The sequence below is a fragment of the Histoplasma capsulatum genome, assembly GCF_000150115.1.
Source record: "Histoplasma capsulatum G186AR genomic scaffold supercont2.2, whole genome shotgun sequence".
In the NCBI taxonomy this organism is placed as follows: domain Eukaryota; kingdom Fungi; phylum Ascomycota; class Eurotiomycetes; order Onygenales; family Ajellomycetaceae; genus Histoplasma; species Histoplasma capsulatum.
In genome coordinates, this window is record NW_025544802.1 from 642,822 (window position 1) to 668,382 (window position 25,561).

The following is a 25,561-nucleotide window of genomic DNA, read 5'->3' on the forward strand; positions in this document are numbered from 1 at the left end:
TCCTTTTGGGACAAAATAACCAGTCAGTGACTCGAGGTCATTGTCGTGGCATGGAGGATATCATTTTCATTTAGCAGTCGTTCCCGTCTCTACATACGCCTGAAAACCTCTCCCATTTCCATATTTTGGTTCACTTTTATAACCAATTGACAACTCGAGGTTGTCAAGTTGGCGTGGGGGACATTCGTCTTTCTTCCTTTATTTCTTCCTCAGAGAATCTCTTCAACATATCCCTTCGATACTTTGGGTCATATAGACAACCAATTGGTGATTCGAGATTGCCAATGTGGCGTGGAGGATATCCTATCTTTCTCGAAGTTTTATGTTCTCTGAAAATCTTCTTCACCATCCTCGCTCTATTCGCTTAAGGGTCGCTTCATAACCAATTGGTGATTCGAGATTGCCAATGTAGCGTGAAGGATGTTCGCCATTCCATTTCATTCACACCTCAACTCCCGGCAATCCTTTCTCTTTCATTGGTTCAGTCTTATAACCAATTGACAACTCGAGGTTGCCAAGTTGTCGTGGAGGATATCCTACCTCCTCAAAGATTTCTGCTCTCTGAAAATCCTCCGGTACCCCTCTCTCTATACGCCTAAGGGCCGCTTCATAACCAATTGACAACTCGAGGTTGCCAAGTTGGCGTGGGGGATATCCTATCTTTTCGAAGGTTTTTGTTCTCTGGAAATCTTCTTCGCCATCTCTCCCTATTCGCTTAAAGGGTCGCTTCATAACCAATTGGCAATTCGAGATTGTCAATGTGGCGTGGGGGATATATTTTTCTGATACCCGCTTTACCTCACTTCCTCCTTCCGGTCGCTCTTCATACAAATATCCCCCAACAACTTTTTTTGGGAATTTGCTAAAGAACATCCTCTTTAACATGAACGCTTTCTAGGCAATCGAAATACATTTTGGGTCCCAATAACCAGTCAACAGCTCGAGGTTGTTTGACGTGGCGTGGAGGGTCTTGCACACTTTCTCATCAGGGGCTATTCCTTACCCCTTTATGAAAAATTTAGTTAACTCGGCCTCAGGGTAAATTAACCAGTCAACAGCTCCAGACCGTTTTATGCTATGTTGCGGAATTTACAATTTCTGATCCCTCCCTTGATCCTCTTGGTTGTCGGTCATCGAAGTGCAGCAAATCCTCAAAACCGATTTCAAGGGCTTAAAATAACCAGTTGACGGCTCGAGGCTGTCAGCGTGGCGTGGTGGATCCGATCTATTCCCTTTTGTCATTACTTACTATTCAGAGTCATGACCTCAAACTAATTTTCAAGGGTTTCATACAACCAGCAAGTGACTCGAGGTCACCAGCGTGGCGTGGTGGAATCTGTTAACTTGCATTCCTCTCCTATTTCCGCACTAACTGGGTTTACAAATAACCAATCATCAACTCGAGGTTGATGATGTGGCGTGATGGTTTCTTCATACTCTTTCTGAGTCCTCCATACGTTTTTTCTTTCACCTCAACCAATTCTCATCACCTCATTTCGTGGGCTAATATAACCAGTCAACAACTCGAGGTTGTTTGATGTGGCGTGGAGGATATCTCTTGATTTCTCCGTCATTGCAAACCTGCTCTATGGCCACTTTTACTTCGATTCGATGTCCTCAAAGGTTGAAATCATCAGTCAACAGCTTGGAGCTGTTTGACTTGGTGTGATGGATACTCTTCTCCTTTTTTTCCCCAATCAGCTTCTTATTGCGTTCATTAAATATTGCATTCTGCTAACATATTACAGCGTGATCATCAGCTCCATGACTCTAACTCATACAACCAGCCAACAGCTCGGGGCTGTTGGTGTGGCGTGGTGGATATAAATATCTTCTCGATGTTCAACCTTCATTCAACTTCTCGGGTTATAAATAACCAGCCAGTCAAGGTCAAGCCGTCTGGTGTGGCGTGATGGAATTCATCATACTCGCAATTCCTTCTGTCCAATTCCTCTCCATTTCCTCTCCAACCTCCTTTGCTCAGGGCACAATAACCAATTATCAGCTCGAGGCTGCTAATGTGGCGTGTTGGATTTCATCCTCTCTAATCACTTTAATCGCCATAGCTTTACTACGCCCCTATAATCCGCAGGTCTATATACCAAGTCAATAACTCAAGGCCATTGATGCGGAGTAATGGGTCTTCTCTCTGTTTCTTCGCCTCTTTGTTTCTTCGCCTCTGACCTCCACTGATTCCATGAGTATTTCTGATCATTTCCGGGTACAATAATCAATTAGCAGCTCGAGGCTGTTAATGTGACGTGGTGGACATCCTCTACATTTATGCCTTCGTTTTTTGTCTTGGCTTCCGCTTGCTTGCAGCAGCCCCAAACTGTTTCCATTCGCTTTTTTACTTACTTCTTACATTCTTTGCTAATATCGTGCGTCTCTACGCCACATTATAAACATCTTAGGTTTCCGATAGACTTCCTTACTTCCACCACCCTCAATCCATTCGGCTGTATCTATATAGGCTCATATAACCAGCCATTTCTTCGAGAGAAATGGTGTGGCGTGGTGGATGTCCTTCCCACCCACGATTGAAACCCCTGAACCCCTTTTTGGTTTTGACCTTTTCCTTTCAGTTTGCGACATACTAAAGCTAATTAGCACCTCGAGGCTATCGATGTAGTGTGGTGAATCTAACTGACTTCTCAAATGCTCCATCTTATTCTCCTTTCTTATATTTCCCCTACTCATCACACTTTTGGGCTTAAAATAACCAGTCCCTTCCTTGAGGGAAGTGACGTGGCGTGGTGGATATCTCCTTCAATCATCTCTATCTCATCATGCTTGTTGATGATCTGTTCAATCGTTTTCTATCTTTACACTCTGTCACAACTCTCTGGGTTTTAATAACCAATCTTCAACTCGAGGTTGTAGATGTGGCGTGGCGGACTTCCTTCTCTTCCAGGTCATTTCTCTTCTCTTTACGCCATGTCAAATAATCAGCCACCCCTCAGGGAAGTGACGTGTCGTGACGTGACGCGATGGATATATCCTTCTCCATACCTCTGAATTACCGCCGCATGGACATTTTGAGCCTTTTTGCATGATACTTCTTCACGGAACCCGGGCTTTTATAACCAATCTGCAGCTCGAGGCTGTTGATGTGGCTTGGGGGATAACAATTTTGCAACACGGTTCTATAACATCGACTTACTCTTCTTGTCGGGCTTGAACTGTTTATATTTACGTCAGGGCTCAATATAACCAGTCATTTCCTCGAGGGGAATGACGTGGCGTGGTGGAATTCAATTTCTTCCTTTTGAAATTAACCGTGGACATATTCCTCTCTCCGATTCTCGTCGACAACAACCTCGAAAGATCTACCTCCATTCAACTTAGGGCATAATAACCAGTTGGAAGCTCGAGGCTTTCAAAGTGGCGTGGGGGATAACACCTTTCTCTCCTCTTCTCTCTATCGGAGCTAGTTAGTTATTAATCAGCTCTGTGCGATTCTGCAATATTTTCCCCTTTCCTTGTCTTCTACAAGCATAATTTCAGTCACATTCCTCTTTCCTATTAATTTCCACAACACATCACTTCCTAGTATCTTCAATCAGGGCCATATTTTTTTCATGTTGATGTCAAATTGAATGTTCAGATGATATCCACTACAAACATTATGGAGAATTTACGTTTGTTCTTGGCAGAGACATTTATGTACCATGACTTTCTATTCCTTATCTGTGTTGCCTTATTGGCACTTGGTAATACCCAGGCTTCGGCCTGTTTGCTTTCTTTAAAACATGCGGCGGGATCGGGCCTGTATGAAATTTCAAATTCAAGTACATTCAAGCAACGAGAAATTATTGTCTTCTTCATCCTCGTGGTCAAAAGTAATTTTCGACGTCATCCCGCTGCCAGTCAATGCTCCAGGAATTTTATATATATATATAACCGATGAATATTCCACTCAAGACACTGTTATAAGGTTTTAAGTTTGGACACAATCAAGAAGAGTTCGGAAAACACAATAATCGGGGTTTATTTCATATATATATATATATATTTATATTTCAAGCTTTGTTTCAGATCTATTTTTACACCTTTGTGTTAAATTGCTTCTATCTGCCGTATCTCTGCATCCTTGCAGCTACTAACAGAAATGCAGTACATTTCATCTCCACGTCAGTATTGTGAAAGCAATTGTTTCACTGCGACGCAAGCATGGCACCACAAAAATATTATCAATTAGTGCACGACGTCTCCAGATCATTCCCTAAGAAACAATTTGGAAGCAAAATAAGTTAATACATTACAAACAGGTTTCACAGGTCCGGCAAAGAACTGCGTGGAGACGTTGTTCATTGCCTGAAGTCAAGTATTGATGACAGGAAAACTTAACTTCGACAACATTTACAAGATTGCAACCACTGACCCAGAGAACAGCAGCATGATTTCGAAATGCTTGCTCTTGTATCATAGTTAGTGATAGCTATATCCTATCAACTTATTTCTTTTTTTTAGAGGGCCAAGACATATTAGAACTAACTACGAACACGAACAGATTGAGAAGAACTATGGAAAGTAGACACAAAATTGTAACTTGAAAATTACATTTTCAAGGCAGCCAATGAATTGTCCGACAAATTCCGGGCCAGAAACATTCCGCCATTATAATTGACATTTTTTTGTTTTGGCCATTGGTATAAATGCATCTTTCCGCTCAAAGCGTACCTTGTTTGACCACAATAATTTCTTCCCCAGATCATATAATTAGTGGATAGTCGTACACTGACCAGGGAGTCATCTTCAATAATATAAATGTAATCAGCGGGCATTTCGGAATCATAATCAGGGTCGCCTACGGAACATAAGAAGAGGGGGAAACCTGTGTTACCACATGATACCGGCCCACTAAGATTTGACTATTATGGTGATTGAACGTCAAGCGGACTAGTCGGCTGGTTTTCTTGTTTGGGTGTTTCAGTGAACACACAAATGGAGGCAGCCAAGTGCTGCTCGCAAAAATTAGCCAACTCCAGATGAATTGTATCAGTGGAAGGAAAGTTCTTGCTGATCGTACGACTGGCATAGAAGTGTTGCGTACGGAGGTGTGGAACAAGAGCCCTTACACATAGTGGAAATCTAAATGGAAATATCAATATCAGAGCCCAAATAATTCAAACCTTCATTGGTGTCAATTATCGGACTTGACGCTAGTCAATCTTGAGGCACCACATCTGTAGCCGTAAACTCATCCCAAATGTTTTAAGAGGTTTGTCAATGAGAACTACTATGTAACGGACTTACTATGTATATTTCTAGCGTTTGAAAGGACTTGTGTTCTACACGTCATGGCGTCTGTCAAGAGTTATACGTTCAAGTGTTTTAAGTCAATACAAGAAGTTGAGGTTCAGATAAGGTTGTGCTGCCAAGACAAAGTCGAAATTCATTGGTCAACTTCGGTTCGCTAGCTGATTCCAATGTTCCATGGGCAGTTTCTTTGAACTCCACAGTTTCAATATCAGCATACGTGCCCAAAAGAAATGTGTGGAACTTAACTTACATGCATATGGCTTGTGCCTCAACCCCCACACTCTCCACTCTGCAGTGTCAAAAAAAAAAAAAAAATCCAAGACGGTGTAAGCTGGCCAAATACAACTCATAACCAGATTCTGAATATCACTTGGCTTAGGCCTCTAGCCGAGTCCGAATCAGCACTATCACTCTACATTTGCGAACGAATTCAAGGGGTAGCTCCGACAGAGTATGAGAAGGTAAGAATAAGAATGAACTCTTAGTTGACGAGGACACAAAAACGACAAAAGTGAAGCTGGACTTTTAATGGTGGTAAAAACCTGTTATTTCTCTTGATATTCTAGCGAGGCCGCTGACAGCTGGAGGTCAGTCCATCACATCAGAAGGAGTTATTACCCAACCCAAGAACAACAAGGAAGCCATGCAGTGAACTACTCAATACTGTTTCCGGAAACTTGGGCTCGGGTATTTTGACCTTTTATTCCGTTCAGCAGTCGGCTATTCGGCATACTACAATATCGAACATCAATGACGTACCTATTGAAGACCCAATGAAGCATGCGCCAATTGCTCATGTGAGTTAAACCTTTTCAATTGTTGAATGAGCTTTGTAGCTAAGGCCAAAGCCAACTTCTAATCTTCCATTAGCCAAAGAACCCAGAAATTTCTATCTTCACAACATAACTCTGCATTGGGGGGAGCACAAAGCCTAGGAACCGCACCCGCCAACACGAATCACCGGTCCTACAGAGGATGTCATTGAAGGAAAAAAAAAAAAACAAAAAAAAGCAAAAATATCCAGGCAGGAAAGGCCATCTATTTCGGGGTTGAAAGCGGCACCCTTTCCCACTTTCCCGAACGCCGAACTGAACTTGAGATGCCAACTGGCCATCAGTAGCGCATACCCCTGATTCCCTTGGCTATATCCCTCATGTTGTCACATCTTTTAACCCTGTTAAAAACGAATCAGCTATCTGACTTGGTTCAATCGATAAATGTGCATGACGTGTTCGAGGCTCATTTCATTTATGGTGGCCAACACGGGACATACCCGAAATATTCATCTTGAATTGCTCTATTCTAATGATCATTGCCAAAACCCCTTCTCTTATTCTTCTTGTTTTCCTCATCGTAATCAGAGTAACCAAAGCTATCTTGTCGCTTCGCAATCGCAAGGTCGTCATAATCATCGTAACCAAATTGTCTCTTTGTTTTGGAGGAATCTTCATAGTAGCGGGGATATCCAAAGCTATGTCCTGTTCTCTTGTTCTTCCGACGACTTTCTAATGAAGTTGATAGGCTTCTATCGCGGGATTCTTCTGCTGCTGCTGGGGCGATGTCAAGAGGGTTTGGAACCTTTACCGCGGCGGTAGATTCCCGCTCTGTTCTTGCGATAAGACCTCCATCACTGTTGATTGGAGCCGAGAGAACTGTGACTGCAATTCCACAGAGGATGGCGGTAGGGTAGACAAACCGCATTTTGGATGTAGCAATTTGAGTCGATTTTTGGCTGAGATGTATGTGTTCTTTATTTGATTATGTTCTGATTACTTGTGATGGAGATTTGATGTCAAATATGAGGAACAAGGTGCGATATTGTTCAGAGAATAGTTCTAGGGTTTTGGATTTCCCCTACATTTATACTCCCAGCTTTTTGGATTATCCACACTCATTCTTCCGACATTTGTGCTCCGTCCCTCGTCCCCCCCCCGCAAATGGTAAAGAAACAAGCCCAGGCTAACCTTGTTAGTGCCCCATCCATCAATGGCTAAGGGTTCTGGTGCGACATCATTAATCACTCAGGGTATCGGCATTTTTGACCATACTTTCACCTTTTGGGCTTGCGAGGCTCACCAGTGGCTGGATGTCCCATGCCTCGTACACCACAGTTACATGACTTGAAACAACTGTAACTGATGCATGGTGTTCCATGAGGTCAACCTTATTGAGTGGAATAGTTGATGGTATCATATCCCGAAGTCCCTGCCCAAGATATTGTGCTCCGATCCTATTGAGAGAGGGTATATCGCTTTGCATTGTATTGCTCTGACGCAATTACTTCGTTATTGGAACTGTATCTTTCTTTATATGCTCGATACTTGAATTTGCTAGCATCGGCTGATTAACCATGCCATGACGAATGTCAACCCACCAAGAATTACAATAGGAGTCAGTTTGAAGACCTCCCGCAAATGCAACTGTTTCTTTGACTAGTTCAGCCATGGGGTAATATGGTCTTGCTCATAAAATCCATCCTCCTCACCTTGAGCAGCGCTTGCCACCGGTCAATAAATCTCGGTTGCCAGCATGTTTATATTTTGTTTTGGCCCTTCTGGATTTCAACGTCTCAATAAAGAATCAGATGACTGCGACGAGGAAGCAGAACTGAAGCTCATTACGAAGAGAAAGCGTTTTCGCGAACAATTAACAACTCAAAAGGCAAAATACATTCTCTCCGCAGCCGCTGGCTTTATATTCGGAATTTCCAGCGTTATCATTTACTTTCTGTGCGTCGCCTCGTTTTCACGACTGTTTGGAAAAAATGTGGCGTTGAAACAAACCTCATACTGGTGTGGGTATATATATGCTTCTGGCAATCTTCAGTCGAATATCTCGGCTAACTATGCATGGGTGTAGCTAAGGTGCTTGACGAGATCGAAATCCCAACATACACTGTCAGAATAAACGGGACTCTTTTCCCTCCTCCCGACCCCGCTTTCTCACGACAGGAGCCGAGTGAAGCAAATGACATCGCCTGGGAAGTGTTCGAGAATATCCGCACCCACGTCGTCACGCGTGATGCTATTGTCAAATTAGGCAAAGACCCTGATACCGTCGCACGATTCGATGACGAGTACTGGGGACTTGGCCAAAATGCGTATATGGCACAATTGGACATCTTCCACGTGGGTCACCAGTATATGGAGTACATGGAGCGTGTTCACCATCTGTTGCTAATATCATCACTAGCAAATACACTGCCTTAACAGGTTGCGAAAAGCAGCCTTTGCAGCATACCCTGGCTACACGCCACTCGAGACGGAGAACCCCTATTCGAAGATTTGGTGGATTCATATAGGCCATTGTGTTGATATGCTGCTCCAGAATATCAAATGCTATGGAAACGTAGACATGATAACAGTCGCTTGGGTAGGACATGGAAAGCTCTGGCCGGATTTCTCGATCAACCGCAAATGCCGTGACTTTGACGCCATAATGGACTGGAACCTGGAGCATGCCGTTGATGTCGAGAAATTTAGTCGAATGCCGGTCCCTAAAGACGCTTATATATGGCCGAAACCATGGGAGAATTCTGAAGCTGAGCTTGGTCATCCTATTGAGGAGAATGTCTGGAAAGGGGGAAGACAATGTACCTAAATCTTCTTTTCAGCTAAAACGGCTGGTGAAACCTGTGAAATGAGGGGGCGAAATTAAACCCTGGAACAAATAAGCAATCCCACACTTCCCCTTTATATTCTCTTATTTGATATCTTAATATCTATCAACAATCTATTCACAATGCCAGTTTTGAGTTCAATTCTAACCAAGCTGTGTTAAAGAATAGACTAGACCACAATTGCAATCCTTCTCGCCTTCATGCTCATTGCAACCCACTCGCCTCATGAAGTGAAGATCGCAGGCCATGCTCCTACCCGTATTCTTAGTGGTTGCCCCCTATTTGCTCCGCCCTGGGATGCTCCTGCCAAGCCCTCCTCCAACCCTTCGTTCCTTCGATCTGGGTGCATTTAAATGGATCTGTTGTATGTTCTACTTCTTTTTGTATCTGTAAAAAATGACGACTTTCCCCGTGGCACCACTCCATCAAAAAAAAAAAAAAAAAAAAAAAAAGCAAAGAAAAGAAACCCTATCGCTCTCTTCGATGATCCAATAGGAAGTAGGAACAAGAAAGGTGTATCGTTTTGGAAATCTTCCAAATCAGAGAGGCTCCCATTCCACTATTCAAACACAATTCGCGCAAGTCTGGCACTTTACAATGTATTATCCCACAATTTTTATGTGTTATGTTTTTAATAACCCTCTCTTGTTTTTCAAATAACTATGAAAAGAAAGAAAACGGCAATTTAACTTGGTATTGCCGAGGATTTTAGAGATGGCATGGGGGATAAGAAAAGTCTATGAGCAAAAAGGTATGAGGGAATGTCGTATTAAGGAGGAAATGATACGGATACAGCACATTCCTTCCTCCATTCAGTAATGGCAGTTTTCTCCCCCTTTCGTCAGGACTTTCAAGGGGTGGGCTTCGGTGGTGTAAACCCATTTGTTCTTCCCTTCACCAACTACTTGCCAATTTTCTTCTGTTTAAGACAGTTAGCAGGAAAAATAGGTGGATAATACGGCGCTGGTGACGGGAAGGAACGGGAAACTAATCGGCTAAATAGGTGAGTGGAAATGTGTTCTTGCATCAGAGTAGGCTTACCCGGAGCAAACGTCAAGTAAGCATATTTCAACACCTCAGCGAAAAGGAAGCTCTCTTGGAAATCCAGCTTCCTGCCACCAGTCGGATCATTTACGTTGCTAATCGAGCTGAAGCCGGAGCCCGTACGACAACTCTTGCGAATGGCATCGAAGGCTTCCCATACCCATTCCTGGTACTGCTCTTGAAATTAGCTATCTATGAATATGAAGATCTTGGAGAGAGAACAATATCAACATGCATCTTTCTCTTACCATGCGGTCCCCAGTCATCCTGTATGCATAATAATAACTTTCAATGACCTCAGGTCTCAGATTATATTGGCTGCTGGTGATGTAGAACCCATTCTTCTCGAAAAATTTCTTTTGGTCTTTTGGCACGTTCGTTAGATCCCAACTGAATCCCTCTGGACCAATTCCCGTAGCGGTTGAATGATACAAGTGATAACAACCCTTGACAAGTTCTAAACCAAAGTCGATAAAATCTTGCCGGCAAAGAACTTGCCCACCAAGAAGGAAATTTCCGCCGTTGAAGCAAGTTAGATGCTGGGAATTGAAGTCAAGTTTGTCGTTTTCAAATCCAGCTAGATAAGTATATTCGTTTTTGTTCGAAGATATCGTAGATTTCAAATGTTTAATTGACGATTCGATCGCAAGAACCCATCTTAAATGCTCAAGTATCAGTAGGAAAAGCATAAAATTTGGATAGGGAAGGCATAAGAAGTCTCACCTGTCTCGGTAAACTTCAAAACGACTCTCATCATATACAAACATTTTGATTAAGTATTCGTAGAAGGAGTCGGCACCTCCACCCCAGCTGACATCCGCATTCACGAAATGTCCAGTGGTTATATTAATATTTGATCCAATAAGCCCCGGAAAGGGTTCGCTTTCCTGTGGCTTTGGGGCAAGAAGATATGATTCGCCTTTTGAGGCAAGTTTGCCATACTCCGGGTCACCAGTAAGATCGGATAAATGCATCCCTACGTCGAGTAAGCAGGGTTGTGTCGGAAAAATTGCGGGGTGAGCTCACATTCTAGGACCAGAGTTCCAGCTTGCGCGATTGAATTTGAAGTCATGCCATCCTATTCAGTGTTAGATATAGTTCCCCTTTATCTTTCTCTAAGTAGAATTATATGACGCATTCATGATCACACTCCCTTGTATCTCCTTCAATACGGCGGAGATGCATAGTTCTTACCATCGACTTCTTGCTAATGTGCAAATTATTCGATGGGATACCGGTTGGAGTGTCGAAAGCGTATTTCATGATATCAGCCAATGTTTTAGATTGCACGAGGAGCGAGTTGATGTGGTCCGGCTAGGATTTTTGTCAACAGAGTAAAATAGACTATAAGACCTGGGTCAATACTTACATTTTGGCCCATGCCATTTTCTCTCAGCAAATCGTAGCCCGAAAGCATTCCTCCCAAATAGCGTATTGTAGTCTCGAAAAGGCTAACTTCCGTATCCGTTTTCGAATAATCAAGTTTCGAGATATGCTCCAGAATTGACTTGACAATTTCAGGGCTATCCATTATAATCGCGGTTGACAGAGCATCGACCGCTGAAGCACCCCAGCCATTTCTACTGAGACATTAATTTCTGAAGTATATATAATTATATATGGGGAGTCGACATACCGTGAGTTGCTTGCAGTGTTAGAGACTGGGCGCAGTTCATCCTGAGGAAACGCATATTCCACGTAGCCACTCCAAGCAAATTCAAAGGCATCTTTAATCTCCTGTGCCCTTTTGGCGTTCTTCTTTGAATTGGAATTCTCTTTGCTGGCTACAGGAGACGAAACCACGTATCCGACCAGAGCGAATGCCGTTAAGACGACCCTAACAAAAGCGTGCCACATCTTGAAGAAAATTCTGAACTTAAAGATGCAACAATAATAAACTCATCTATCCAAAATATTCAAGAGTTGTTTATCGATAATTGAAGGCATGAAAGAATGAACGAAAAACCAGAAGAGAAATCTGCCGAAAAACAGACGAATTCCAAACAATAAGGCAAGAACTAGCTAGAAAGCGCGGTTAAGCACCTTCCCTGGCAGGAGCTGCTACGAGATATAAAATTAACCCGTAGATGCCAACAGGAGACAGGAAAAGCACAAATGGTACAAATGTACCACGCGTGTGGGTATCGGCTGCAGCAACCTGGCGATATGCTTCCAGGAACCCGTTTCCATATCTAGGTTCTTCTGGTCATGCTGGCCAAAACAGTTCTCCACGACGAGCACGCGATAACTGGCGTCACTCGTGCAAGGATATCGGCAAAGGCCCGAATAAAGCGTCCGGGACAACTCCTATAGCATCTCTCATCATTAACGGCAACTGATCATCAACTGATGGTCCAGGAAGATACTAGTAGCCATGGCCACTGACCACTGACGCAGATCATTATTCCGCTGTTGGAAGTGCCCTATAGCCCAACTGTAGCATGTACCATACACGTACTCCATAGCTACATCGGGGATGGAGGAAGTGCATGGGACAACTTGAGATTGCTTGAGATTGCAGCGATTTTCAGGGGAAGAATAATATCACGTGGCTCTGCAGACCCTAAGTTACCCAGTCACAATCTGAGAATTTTCAGCCATTCCCGTTCGGGAACTTCTCCTCCTCGACAAACCACACAGAGGAGAGCCATTGATGTTCAAAGAGAGACAAATTTTCGGAAATGCCGACTCAAGTACTCCGAATCGGGTGCATCGTTTGCTCTCATGCGACCACCATTCAAGTGATTGTTTGACTCGATTATCTATGCTCAGGAATGATATGCAACTCGAAACCTTTGCAACAGTACGGTCTTCCAGTCAACTCAGACAACTTGAAGTTACTTGAGCCAGGACGGGAATATCTCCCCCCTCAATGAAGATCTGGCTTCTAAGGAGTTATCACGGGAATAAATTGATGTAACATCAAGCCTGAAAGGTGCAGTTTTCAAGTGCATTCGGAACACCCAAACCACACAAAGCAGATCAGGAAGCCGGGAAGGCAAAACAACATACCAGCTTTTTATCAAAAGCTGTTAAAAGTGTAGACAAGATGCTTCGCGTTCCACCATGCAGGGGGTCAGGAGCATGGTACCACGCGGACAATGTTCGCTCGACTGGAGACTGATGATCATCTTCAAGTCATACATATTCATCACCAAATGGTCCAATCATGTGGATATACGCGGTAGAGAGCTAACTATCTGGGCTTCGGGGATATCCTTTCTATCAATCATCTGCCCAAGGAAGCATCCAACTGCCATGAGGCTGGACTTCCTCCGATCATCCAGCACAAGGGCTTGGCGGGCCGAACAAGCACATAGAAAATTGGATAGGCAGCCTAAGGTAGCAGGCAGTAACGAGTTGCCTTTGGTGATTTACCTCTAACTAAAGATTAGGGGTCATATTGGCGCTACTAGAATTGTCCAGGTCCAGAATTAAGATTTCCGCTGAAATTCCTAGCAACTTTTTGTTCCAAACCTCCGTCAAGCAAGAGTAAATTCAATATCCGGCAGCGTTAACTGCCATTCAGCTACTTCTCTTTCTCTGCGAAATTCAAATCTGCTATTACCATCTACCGCTCCTCCCATACACTTTGAAAATTTTTCCGTGTGATAACCGGAGGGCCTGTTACATACAGTTGAGATAAAATACGATACTACGCTCTGTGACGCTCCAATGCAGTTTCCACAACTATTCTACCACTAGGAAACCTACTCCTACAACATCACAACTCAGTTGGGAAATGGGAAATATGTCGACTAAGGGTATTAGAAAGTTTGGCGTGGTGTCGATATACTGCATAGACCCAATACACATGGCAAACCGACCCGCCCGGTGTCCGAACGCTCTATCCGCGAGAGTTGTCGAATAGCTCACCACATCTCTACAAATACATATATCCTAGAAAAGGGTACGCGGAACTTACGCAATTGTCTATTCTAAACCATACAAACTGGGGTGCGGGAACGGATAGCTTTGGCTGTACACACCTCATATGTGTTAGGACAAAGTTGTATGAATATGCCTATGTAGGTAAGAAACGGCAATTTTCAGTAAAACGAGGAAACTGGCTTTATTAAGTCCTTGCAGCCTCAGCCTCTCGGGCGTTCTTCGCAATAAGTTCCTCATACTCCTTGACATTATTTACACCCAATGGCATTCCGTTTGTCTGCAAGCCCTGTTCATTCATATAAACCTCACGGACCTCCATAGCCTTCTTCCACGACTCGCGAGCCTCCATACGATGTTGCCATGCCTGTACATTGGGATACGGGGCCAGAGGGTCTTCTCCTGCAGGGGTTTCGAGTAGCATGTTGAGGCGGTTATTCCAAGGCAGGAAAGCCAAGTCAGCATAGGTGCACTTGTCACCGACAAGCCACTGCTTGCCGTCAAGGGCAGTATTTAGGACGCCCAGAACGCGGCGAACATGTTCCTGATAACGCTCAATGGCGGAGGGGATTTTCTCATGATGCAGGACGGTGAACCTGCAGGCCGAGAATGAGATGCCATCAGATGAATATTCACGGTAGAACAGGGGAAAGTGTATGGAAGCATACCATCCGGCCTGCCCATAGTATGGGCCCTGGCCACTGACTTGGAAATGAAGCCACTGATTCAGCAGATGCCTCTCCTTGAAGGTGCTGTAAGTCAGTTTCTTCTCTTTATCATATACCTCCTCTAGGTAGTGCACAATAGCACCGGACTCCCAAAGCGTTAAATCGGTATTTGGATCCTCGATAGCTATTTGCCCATTCAGCTTCCAGCAAGCAAAGCAGGAGCGAAAAAGGGTTTACACCAGGTTACTTACCTGGAACTCGACCGTTAGGATTAATGTAGATAAAGGGCGGCTTCTTGACATCATCGAACTTGAACGAATTAATAATATAGGGGACCCCTAGCTCATGAAGAATCGTGACGACCTTCGAATAAGAAATCGTCAGCCCTGAAATATCATGTTCTCGTTTATTGAGGAGCTGGATACTGTCAGTACCTTCCACGGGTTTGGGCCGGGTGCTTTTCAATAATTAATCAATCAGTCTATGAGCTACTCATAGTAAGATATATACCAGATCAGGGTAACATAAAGGCTGACTCACGAGTCAACCACACTGTAATAGGCTTGATCGTCATTACCGTTTTCAGGGGGCCCGTCAGTCAAGTAGCCTTCCAAGAATGCCCAACCTGAGGACTTCAGTTGGTTTGATGTACGATGAATCGGCCAGGTAAACTACATTCGCCCTCGACAGACAAAATTTTCAAAAGAGGGGTTGGACATGTCCCTCTTAAATAACTAGATCTACTGCATACGCAGTGCCGAATGCATCATCTTTAAGGCGAAAAGTCTAGGACAATCTCAGGGTTAGCCAAATCTAAAATGGAAATAATCCCCGCTGGCGTATCAGTCATGCTGATAGGATTAAAATAAGGATATGGGCCAAGTTTCGCCAGCTATGTACTAACTGGTTAGTTAGCATAGATGTCCAGGACATGATGAAACCCCGCCGAACAACCATGTTCTGTGCGGCTTCTCGGGCACGATTCCACAAAACAACCCCTGGTGCTCGGTATTACATTCAAATAATATCCCAGTCGCTGCTTCTACCAGCAAGTCTTCTTTAGAGGGATCCCGCAACACCAAGTTGAGAAATATTTTTAGCACACATGCATGGCCTTTCTATTAGTGTTGATTTTTTCGCGGGTCGGGTGGAAAAAGTGGTGGGTGGTTGCCCGAATGAACGGGTTCCCGGGTTACTTAATTAAACCCGCGAACCCGACCCGGGTTTTTAGGGGCTCTTATGGGCGCCTATAGCGGGTGACATGTCTAAATTACTTAACTAAATTTAGTTAATCCTCTAGAAGCTTGGACATGGGCCTTCTAAGCGCGGTCGTGCTTTTTTCGCGGGTCGGGTCGGGTTCCAGGGGTCCCATCGCTGCAGGTTTAGCTGCCACCTTTCAAGCCGCATCAAGGGGCCATAAACTGAGAAGTAGTCCAGGCAATTTTTTATCCTTTTCAATCAAGAAACCTCAAACTTACAAAGCTTGCGGGGAATCTAAAATATAAAAGCTTAGTTGCGCTGAGGCAATCAGAGACAAGACATTAGTATCAATTCACTTAATTGGTCAGCAAATTTTTATCGGCTAACTATTGAGCCAATTCAAGTTCTTTCTGGCCTAAGGAGTATCAAGGTCATAGTAGTCAACAACTTTTACTCCTTTGAGTGGCAGTAAAAATATCAAGAGGAGCCGGTTTTCAAAAAACACCGTGTTGCGCAGCCAGTTCTATGTTGTTTTAATTGAGGTGTTAGTCAAAGATCATATTCTTTTGTTGGAGGTTATTTGCTTTCGACTCTCCGAAAACCGGCGGGGTTTGTCGAACTTGCAGCCCCTCCAACAAAAAAAATATTTATTTGCATGACAAAATCCCACCTCCAAAACCCCGACTCACTGCAACAGCCTCCCTGTCAAGCCCTAATCTCTACCCTCGCAACTTCGTCAATCGTGTGTCCCAGGTGAGGCAGACAGACAGGAAAAATTAAAAAACGTCATGGGGATCCCGTTCCTCGTCTCCCTCGATCCCCACACTCTCTCACTCCCCGCTTCTGCCGCAGGCCTCTCTCTGACGCAGATCTCCTATTTCGGCCGGGTCTTCCTGAAATCGTGCAATACGGAACAAGCCATCGACTTTATTAGGCGATCTTCCTCGCTCCTGGATGTCTACATTGACACATCGGCTATCGAAAATGTAGGAGATGTCGTTGAGATCCTGGACTCAGGCGCATCCAAGGCCTTGGTTACACCAGCCCAATTGACCACCTTGTCAAGGGAGCAGACAGTTCCCTCATCGAGATTAATTATTTCTCTCTCCTGTGTGACGGAGGCTACAGAGTTACAAAATTGGATTGCGGAGAACGATGAGCGGAAGGAAATCAGTGTTCACTGCGTAGATTCTCTAGCTGTCGGTGCCATTGTATCGGAACTAGGAGAGAAAGGCATTGTTAAGGAGGTTTACCGCTCGTACGATGGTGTAGCGGCCACTATACAGGCGACTTTGGCGTCGAGAGAGGCGGAAAATGTTGTCACTATTGTTCCTTCGATCGCCCTATCCCTTGACAAAGATGACGTTTCGTCTACAGCAAGGCTATTAGTTGCACGAGCTACCCCAGACGCTTCCACAGGCCTTTATGCTACGGTAGTGACGGATGAGAGAGGGATTGCGTTGGGCCAGGTTTATAGCAGCGAAAGAAGTGTTTCTGAGGCGTTGAAAACGGGCACCGGTGTTTACCAGAGCCGGAAACGGGGCCTCTGGTACAAAGGCCAATCGAGCGGGGATACGCAGGAATTAGTCAGAATTGATTTTGACTGTGATAGCGACTGCTTGCTTTTCGTCGTAAAACAGAAAGGGAAAGGTATTTTGATCATTATAATTTTCTTTTGGTACTACTTTGTCTTACTGACATCCTTTCTTATCCAGGATTCTGTCATTTGGGAACTGCCACTTGCTTCGGCCAGTACAGGGGGCTGTCACGCCTTCAGAAGACCCTACAAGCTCGCAAGAAGGATGCGCCTCCCGGATCTTACACTGCTAGACTCTTCAAGGATCCGAAACTCGTCCAGGCAAAAATTATGGAGGAGGCTGAGGAGCTGTGCAATGCTACTTCACCGGAGGATATAGCATTTGAAGCAGCCGATCTACTGTATTTTGCATTGACCAAGTGCGTCGCTGCCGGTGTAACTCTAGAAGATGTCGAGAGGAATATTGATCTCAAAACCTTAAAGGTGAAACGGCGACAAGGGGATGCCAAACAGGGCTGGGCCGAAAAGGTTGGCCTTGCATCGGCAAAGGAGGAACAAAAGCGACCCGTTGAGCCTGCTACAGGGGCTGATCAGGAAATCCAAGATCACACTAGCAGGATTAAAATGCGGCGCATTGTGACTGCAACTGCCTCCCGGGATACCATAAAGGAAGCATTGCAACGCCCATCGCAAAAATCAAATGATGCGATTGTGGCTCTTGTTAAACCTATAATTGAGGACATTCAGAAGAACGGGGACGCAGCCGTCTTGAAATATACGCACAAATTTGAAAAGGCTACCTCTCTCACCACTCCCGTCATCAAGGCGCCGTTCCCAAACGAGCTGATGCAGATTACTCCTGAGACTACCAAGGCCATCGATGTGAGTTTCGAGAACATCCGCAAGTTCCACGCTGCACAAATGGACGACAAGCCACTACATGTCGAGACAATGCCCGGTGTCATTTGTTCGCGATTCTCTCGCCCCATCGAGAGAGTTGGCCTCTATGTTCCAGGTGGGACTGCGGTTCTCCCATCAACAGCAATGATGCTTGGCGTTCCCGCCATGGTAGCGGGATGCAAGAAGATAGTCCTTGCCTCCCCTCCACGATCTGACGGCAGCATATCGCCGGAGATCGTATACATCGCGCACAAAGTAGGGGCAGAGAGCATTGTGCTCGCAGGTGGCGCGCAGGCTATTGCGGCCATGGCATACGGCACCGAGAGCATCAGCAAGGTCGACAAAATACTCGGTCCTGGGAACCAATTCGTAACCGCGGCAAAGATGTTGGTTTCAAATGATACTTCAGCCGGCGTCAGCATTGACATGCCAGCAGGCCCCAGTGAAGTCCTTGTCGTCGCTGATAAGGACGCTAACCCGGCCTTTGTCGCTTCCGACCTACTCAGCCAGGCAGAGCACGGTGTCGACTCTCAAGTTGTCTTAATTGCTGTTGATCTCAATGATAAACATCTGAAAGCCATCGAGGACGAGTTGCACGCGCAGGCCATGGCTCTCCCACGTGTTGATATCGTACGTGGTGCGATTGATCACTCTGTCACCTTTGCCGTCAAGGATATAGATGAAGCTATTGCGTTGAGCAATCGCTATGCGCCTGAACATCTTATCTTGCAACTAAAAAATGCAGCGGAGGTCCTTCCCCTCGTCCAAAATGCCGGAAGTGTTTTCATTGGCGAGTGGACACCGGAGAGCGTTGGCGATTATTCGGCTGGCGTCAACCACTCTCTTCGTAAGTTCTTGTTATTTATAATTATTTGCGTTTATCACCACGACACACATCGTCTCCCATCCCCTTTCCACACACTTCTCCCTCGTTACCAAAGCTCAAACTAACTATCCTTTTTTCTTTCCCTTTTCTGCGTTTCTAGCAACCTACGGCTATGCCAAACAGTATTCTGGTGTCAACCTCGCCTCGTTTGTCAAACACATTACCAGCTCCAACCTCACTGCTGACGGACTACGCAATGTGGGCGAGGCGGTTATGCAGCTGGCATCAGTTGAGGGGTTGGATGCCCATCGCCGCGCTGTCAGCATTCGCATTGACCACATGAATCGTAAGAAATGAGGAACGCAAACACGTAACTCAGTGTCCGTGTATACGTTATATGTCTCTGTGCGCTATTTCTTTCCGGGTTGTATTCTCTCCCTTTCCCTTTCTCTTCTTTTCCTTCCATGTTTTACATTTACATTTTCTTTCTCATTTTCTCTCGGGTCAGGGCTAGACTGGTGCGCAAGACAAAATGATATTAAAATGAGGACAAGCAAAGTAACGATGGGAATTGGCAAACGGACAAGAAAATGAGCTGATGATGATGAATAGATTTTTTTTCTTTCTTTTTTTTTTCAGGGGGAAAAATAGAGGGAAATGGAGGAGATCGTATTAAGTGAATGCCAGTGAACCAGGTAAACTACGAAGTCAATAGATCATTTGCAACGCTGATTTCTACATTGCCAACAGATGTTATTATCATTGAGCCATTTCTTGTAATATCAAAACCTCAGGCCCGCAGTTTGCTAGTTGTTAAGGCTCTGAAAATCCATGGGGATCTCTAGCTTGCCGGATATGGGATGAACCTGCAAACTTAACCAGCACAAATTTACTAGTTGATACTCTTGGGGATAATACGAACAAGTAGTAGAGATTAGTTGACTATATACAGAGAGCATTCTCATGCATTATGCTGAAGTATGTACTGCTCCACAGACGGTACATGCTTGCTCGAACATGATTTGGCGACTGTCTATTTCATCCAGTGGCCAATGATCACGAGGGTGTTGAATGACGTCAGCTCCAAAATGCCGAGGTAGTTACAACCATAACGGCGAACTCCCCTCTCAATCTGAGGAACAACCAACTGAAGTTCTAAATTCATCCATCTACACCGTTGAAATTATCCCGTACTATTTCCTCCCAATCGAATGATTCACCAGGTCTCGATCAGGCGGGTCGCGGGCTAGGGAAATCAATTTGGCCAGCAAATCCTTAACCGTGGATATATCACTATCAATCTCCTCACTCTTCAAAGGAGACCCAAAAAATTCAAGTATAATAATAGGAAATGAAACTCCAAGACCGCACATTCATCATATCAGGCGGGTGCGTGAAAAACCAGCCCCGCCGCAATTCGTACTCACTCCTACCTGCTCAAACAAGTCTATATCTCCACCACTCTAAATAAAAGGCGGGACAGTAAAAGATATCTGAGTCTAACATTGTGAAGCTTACAGGTCCTCCGGCCTCGGCCTGGCAACCGCTGCGGCTCTCCTGAGCCAAGGTGCCAACGTCTCGCTCCTGGACCTCAACCCACCCCCCTCCGGCATCTCCCTTCTACTCACAAACCCATCCCGCACACTCTACACACGCACAGATGTCACCAGCACCGCAAGCCTCCAACATGCCATTGATTCCACCGTCTCCTGGATCTCCAGTTATGCCAACGCTCCCCTGGGAGGCGTCATATGCTGCGCGGGCATCGGTTACGGCGAGCGCGCTCTGCCTCGACAAGATCCCGGCAGTGGAAAAGTAAAGACAATGTCCATCGAAGGCTTCGATCGGGTTATTGCCATCAACCTGCGTGGCACGGTGGATCTGATAAGACTAGCGCTGCCGCATCTGGCAGCTGTAGAGGGTGAGGGCGACGATGGGGAGCGGGGTGTCATTGTAGTTGTGTCTAGCGTAGCCGCATATGAGGGGCAGATTGGGCAGTTGGCATATTCGGCGAGTAAGGGGGCAGTGGCTGGGATCGTGCTGCCGTTGGCAAGGGAGGTGGGGAGGACGGCGGGGATCAGGGTTGTTGGTGTTGCGCCGGGTGTGTTCCAGACGGGAATGACGGTCAGGCCGAGGAATAGTCCGCCTGGCGAATCTAGTGGTGAGAAGAAGAGACTGGGGGTTGCAGAGAGGAGCGGAGCAAATAGCGGAATGGTTGAGTATCCTATGCGGATGGGGAGGCCGGAGGAGTTTGCAGAGTTTGTGTTGGGGTGCATCAGGAATGGGATGGTAAATGGGAGTGTATATAGGCTGGATGGAGCTGTTAGGATGCCCAGTAGGCTGTGAGTAGGGTGGAGGATGCCAGGGCAATTTGATATCTGTAACTATAGTCGTCTGTCTTTCTCGCCGTGCGATTCGGTTGTCTGTCATTTAATGGTATCCACTATTAATCTATTTGCACCTCCTGTAACCCAATACGTACTTTTTATCTCCCATCCAAAGACATTATCACGCTCAGTTGGACACACAAAAGGGAAATAAAATCGTAAAACAAAAAAAGAGTCCAGGAGCCACACCTCATTTTTTTCGTTCCCTAATCTTCCATTTAATCCCATACTTATTAACCCCGCCCACCGAATTTTCCATTTTCGCCCGTTGCCGATCCAGCTCCTGCGCTGCTGCAACAAGCTCTTTATGCTGTAACCGTAGAGCCTCAACCTTCTTCCTTCGTGCCTCCGCGGCTCTCTTCTTCAATCTCCTCGCCGCCAACATCTCCTTTCTAGCCCGCTCCTCAGCTTCAATCTGCTTCTTCGATCTCTGGACCCTTTTCTGTTTTTCCCTAAACGAAGTCTCCCCCTCTTCCAACCCCTCCTCCCCCTCCTCCTCATCACTGACTTCCGCCATCTTCTCCACTTTCTCAATTTGTAGCCGTCTCTGCTCCTCCAGTGAATTTGCAAATACAATCTTCCTTCCACTGCCATCCTGAAGTACGCCACTCATGCCATCCTGCAATCTGACCTCCTGTTCCGCCCCTTCCAGCTGCCTTCTCACTTTTTCCCCAACAACACGCAGATATCCTGCATCCTGCGTCTTGAGCAGCTTAATCGCCTCATGGCTGAGATTTGAAGCGGCTTCCGAACCCCGTGCACCATGGCGACCTTGTCTATTAGATTTTTCGGACATCATACCAAAAGCGAACTCGTCCGGGTTACGGTCCCGCGCCTTCTCGCGGAGCCGTTGCAGCTTGGCCTTCTTGACATTGTAATCACGGGCGCGGAGAGTATAGTCCTATATTGGTGAAGGCATCTCATTAGTTGCTTTAGATAAAGCAAGAAAGGGTAAATAAAGCTTTATTTCCTTCTAATTTGCCGTGTAGAGTGATATTTTCACAAAGCTACACACTGCTGAGTGAAAAATCAAATTCGTACCTTGTGTTTCTCGAGAATACCCCATTTCTCGCGACTACTTGGCTGAGCCCGCTCACGGTGCGGCCGCCGTTGAACGGCATTCCGCATGGAAGACATGCTTGTGGTGGTGATGTAAATATATTGTGCGTGCGCTGAGGACGGAGGTTGTTATGCTCCAAAGATTGGTGAACTAAATGGGCAAAAATGCTATTACTGAAGCACGAGTAATACGTTCGTCATATCGAGATGTCGAGATAAAGTGACGATGTGCGAATATGCTCCTTAGAAATAAATAATTGTCGAAAGAGTGGTATATTTGAGATGTTGGTTTGAGAATGGTTGATTATTTTTTGTGAGCTTTCCCATTTTTAGTCTTGGAACAGAACAAGCTTCGACGTTTTCAGGCTCGCAAATTCCCAACACCATACATGCGGAAAAAAGCCCGTAACGCCGTCCAGCTCCCAATTGCTATATTTCTAAGCGAGAACCAAATGCATTGACTACATCCAGATTCTCGAAGTATCCGCTCATTAGCCCTCCCTAACCCTGTTCCCAATCTCCTATAATGGCGGCAATTTCCCCCGACACCAGAACAACTCCGCCAGCCCCCGCCTCTACAGCATCGCCTGCAAATATCAACCTGCGGAACCCTCTACCGTTATCTGCGGCACAAGAAGCACAAGTGAGGGATTTATATTACAAACGGGTAAGAGGGCATTGCGCGGCGGAAATCAAAGGTGGGTGTTTTGCTACATGCAGCGTCCTAGAATCGAATCAGACATGTTAAATCTTGAAATTGCTGCTGCGTGCAATTACAAAGTGAGATATATCAAATAGATATATGTATCCGTTCATCCTTACTATATCCTCTCACTTGGATACACAATTTTCTAACCCAACCCCCCTCCCCCACTTTGTTCACCCTTCTTAAACCATATACAATCTAGCATCCGTGCTAACCAAGCCCATACACTCCCAGAATTCGCTGCCTGCGCTATAAACCGGACCGTAACCGCAACGTGGGTGTGTCGCAAGCAACGCCTGGCCATGAATGCCTGCATGGTTGAGCACGCGAAGCCCGAAGAGGAAGATCGCGCGCGTGAAGAGTGGTTCACCAGCCGTGAAGAGCGGAGGAAGAATCGGGAGCTAGAGGAAAAAAAGACAGAGGAGAGGCGGCGAGAGGTTATACAAATGATGAGGGATGATGAAGAGAGGCGGCGGAGAGAGGAGGCGGAGAGCGCCAAGGGGAAGAAAGGGTGGTTTGGGTAGGAGCTTAAACATGTACCCTTTTATATGGATTTGTTTCAGGGTTATTTTTTTCCACTTTCGGGCCACGCCGCTTATCTTGATTACGGGTGCATTACTGGGTGTTGGTTGGAGTTTTTCATTTGATTCGATTGCTCTACCTTTTGGCTTTTCATTCTATTAGGAATGTTGGGAGGTGAGGGAGGAGACTCCCCTTTCTCAATTTTCCTTCGTTTCTTCCTCTCTACCTCTTGAAAGCCTCTTTGTATAAATATAAACCGTATAAATGGCGTTTAGATCTTCGCTAAACAGTGTTTATTTCGCTATATTGCTCGAACTCTTTTTGTTTCTTAACCGTCCCGAGGCGCCCATCCGAATGTAAAAAGAAATAAAAGCCAAACGCCCGTCCCAAATTATGATGGTGAAATGAGAACATGAAAGGAGAAAAAAAGAGTATCATAGCAAGCCCCAAACGGACCACTTCTCAATGTTTCGGTTAAGTGAGGGATATCAAACATCTGTCATGGTCTTATCCTCATCCCGCACTTCCCCATCCAAGCCCTCATCACCAAATATATCCTCCATCGCTCCATCGCCATCATCTTCATCTTCCCCTCCGTCTCCTCTCTCGTTCGTGATTGACACCTGGCCCGTCCCCCCAGCCTGCTGCTGCCCACTATTATTATTCCCATCAGCATCAATTTCCATCTCTCCCTCGCCCGTTTCTTCTTCCCCCTCACTCTCCCACTCTTCCTTCAGTCCCCACCCAACCCCTGTCAAACAAAATCGCTCAGGCGGCAACCTCATCCCACCCATCATAACGCCACCAGCCGACGCCGCCGCCGCCGCACTGGCTGCCACCCCACCATCAACCCCCCGCATAACACCAGGCAGCATCATCCGATTCCTCTCCGCTGCAACATCCATAAGAAACTCCTTCGGCAGACCCGGCTGGAACTGATAATGCAGACGCGACGCAATACTCATCCGCAGCGCGCCAAGGCTGACTGAGCTGAGATCCAAATTCGCAGCCTGCTGGCCTCCCCCTTGTGCCTTGCCATCCCCACCGCCTTTGCTAGTAGATGTACCAGCACCCGCAGACTCCCCCGGATACCCCTCCGTGGCAAGGTAGACGGCATCCTGCAGCGTGCTAGATGTGTATCGGTAAGCAAAGTCGAGAAGCTGGAGAGGGACACGTTCTTGGTAGGCGGTTACGCCGAGGGAGGCGAGGAGCATGTGGATGAGGCGCGCATCGCGCGGGCGGCGGGATTTGCCTGTGTCTTGTAGTGAGGTGGCGGGGAGGATGGTTGCGTTGGCTGGGCCGGGGTTGGCGGAGGTGTTGTTGGTGGCTGTTGTGGTGGCCGGGTTGTTTGCTTGAGAGGGATTGTTGCTGGTGGATGAGGGCGCATCGGCGGGAGGTGTGAGAGGTTGTGTAGATGGGGCGGATGCGCCTGGATTTGACCGTGGTGAGGTCATTGTGTGATGGGATTGAGGGTTGAGGCGCAATCGCGCAACTCGTATGATAAAGGTCTTTGTCGTCCCCCGATGGGGACAGCGCGGACAGTCAAGGGGCAAAGGTCGGGTTTTGAGGGCGTTGCATAAGTTCTTGGTTGAAAGTAATGGCGCCTATAGTGCAAAGTAGTTCTTCAATTGCAACAATCATGCAGAAGCCAATCCGTCGGATGAAGAAAATTGATTCTATTGATTCTATGGTTGAAGAAGCTCTGGCGAATATTGGTGAGCTTCAGGGCCGATTAGGTAATGCTTGCATAACCATTTGGCTTGGCATTCATCCCATGTTCAAAGAGTTATCAGGAGAGCGAAATGAGATGATACCTGAAATCATTTAACAAAGAATATTCCGGTCTATTCAAAGGCCAAATTTGGACCTGTATCTAGAGGTTGTTACATGTAGGTATAAAACGCCCGAACAGCAGAAAATCAAAGGATGCAAACAAGTGA

At 45.9% G+C, this 25,561-nt stretch overlaps 10 protein-coding genes across 10 annotated transcripts; 4 read left to right on the top strand and 6 right to left on the bottom strand.

Moving 5' to 3' along the window:
- Window positions 1–441: 441 nt before the first annotated feature.
- On the bottom strand, window positions 442–1,574 carry HCBG_01434 (uncharacterized protein; the record flags this gene model as incomplete). The annotated part of the gene is made up of 4 exons (XM_045428484.1): window positions 442–845; window positions 912–992; window positions 1,250–1,271; window positions 1,491–1,574. 4 exons carry the CDS (start codon window positions 1,572–1,574, stop codon window positions 442–444), a joined length of 591 nt encoding a protein of 196 aa, XP_045290270.1.
- Window positions 1,575–6,567: 4,993 nt separating this feature from the next.
- HCBG_01435 (uncharacterized protein) lies at window positions 6,568–6,966 on the bottom strand (the record flags this gene model as incomplete). Its single annotated transcript, XM_045428485.1, has 1 exon — window positions 6,568–6,966. The coding sequence occupies one exon, from the start codon at window positions 6,964–6,966 to the stop codon at window positions 6,568–6,570; it is 399 nt and encodes a 132-aa protein (XP_045290271.1).
- An 828-nt stretch (window positions 6,967–7,794) lies between these two features.
- Window positions 7,795–8,865, top strand: HCBG_01436 (uncharacterized protein; the record flags this gene model as incomplete). Its single annotated transcript, XM_045428486.1, has 3 exons — window positions 7,795–8,059; window positions 8,125–8,393; window positions 8,458–8,865. The coding sequence occupies 3 exons, from the start codon at window positions 7,795–7,797 to the stop codon at window positions 8,863–8,865; spliced, it is 942 nt and encodes a 313-aa protein (XP_045290272.1).
- Window positions 8,866–9,696: 831 nt separating this feature from the next.
- HCBG_01437 (alpha-mannosidase) lies at window positions 9,697–11,785 on the bottom strand (the record flags this gene model as incomplete). Its single annotated transcript, XM_045428487.1, has 8 exons — window positions 9,697–9,803; window positions 9,926–10,100; window positions 10,177–10,585; window positions 10,652–10,904; window positions 10,955–11,006; window positions 11,123–11,242; window positions 11,298–11,508; window positions 11,565–11,785. The coding sequence occupies 8 exons, from the start codon at window positions 11,783–11,785 to the stop codon at window positions 9,697–9,699; spliced, it is 1,548 nt and encodes a 515-aa protein (XP_045290273.1).
- Window positions 11,786–14,003: 2,218 nt separating this feature from the next.
- On the bottom strand, window positions 14,004–15,417 carry HCBG_01438 (glutathione transferase; the record flags this gene model as incomplete). Its single annotated transcript, XM_045428488.1, has 4 exons — window positions 14,004–14,412; window positions 14,485–14,668; window positions 14,736–14,941; window positions 15,389–15,417. 4 exons carry the CDS (start codon window positions 15,415–15,417, stop codon window positions 14,004–14,006), a joined length of 828 nt encoding a protein of 275 aa, XP_045290274.1.
- Window positions 15,418–16,351: 934 nt separating this feature from the next.
- On the top strand, window positions 16,352–19,858 carry HCBG_01439 (histidinol dehydrogenase; the record flags this gene model as incomplete). Its single annotated transcript, XM_045428489.1, has 3 exons — window positions 16,352–17,334; window positions 17,400–18,968; window positions 19,108–19,858. 3 exons carry the CDS (start codon window positions 16,473–16,475, stop codon window positions 19,302–19,304), a joined length of 2,628 nt encoding a protein of 875 aa, XP_045290275.1.
- Window positions 19,859–20,298: 440 nt separating this feature from the next.
- Window positions 20,299–21,240, top strand: HCBG_01440 (hydroxyacyl-Coenzyme A dehydrogenase type II; the record flags this gene model as incomplete). The annotated part of the gene is made up of 3 exons (XM_045428490.1): window positions 20,299–20,336; window positions 20,468–21,048; window positions 21,089–21,240. 3 exons carry the CDS (start codon window positions 20,299–20,301, stop codon window positions 21,238–21,240), a joined length of 771 nt encoding a protein of 256 aa, XP_045290276.1.
- Window positions 21,241–21,524: 284 nt separating this feature from the next.
- Window positions 21,525–22,471, bottom strand: HCBG_01441 (rRNA-processing protein UTP11; the record flags this gene model as incomplete). The annotated part of the gene is made up of 2 exons (XM_045428491.1): window positions 21,525–22,235; window positions 22,376–22,471. 2 exons carry the CDS (start codon window positions 22,469–22,471, stop codon window positions 21,525–21,527), a joined length of 807 nt encoding a protein of 268 aa, XP_045290277.1.
- Window positions 22,472–22,919: 448 nt separating this feature from the next.
- HCBG_01442 (uncharacterized protein) lies at window positions 22,920–23,623 on the top strand (the record flags this gene model as incomplete). The annotated part of the gene is made up of 2 exons (XM_045428492.1): window positions 22,920–23,091; window positions 23,334–23,623. The coding sequence occupies 2 exons, from the start codon at window positions 22,920–22,922 to the stop codon at window positions 23,621–23,623; spliced, it is 462 nt and encodes a 153-aa protein (XP_045290278.1).
- Window positions 23,624–23,864: 241 nt separating this feature from the next.
- On the bottom strand, window positions 23,865–25,075 carry HCBG_01443 (transcription initiation factor TFIID subunit 9; the record flags this gene model as incomplete). Its single annotated transcript, XM_045428493.1, has 1 exon — window positions 23,865–25,075. One exon carries the CDS (start codon window positions 25,073–25,075, stop codon window positions 24,110–24,112), a length of 966 nt encoding a protein of 321 aa, XP_045290279.1.
- Window positions 25,076–25,561: the final 486 nt, after the last annotated feature.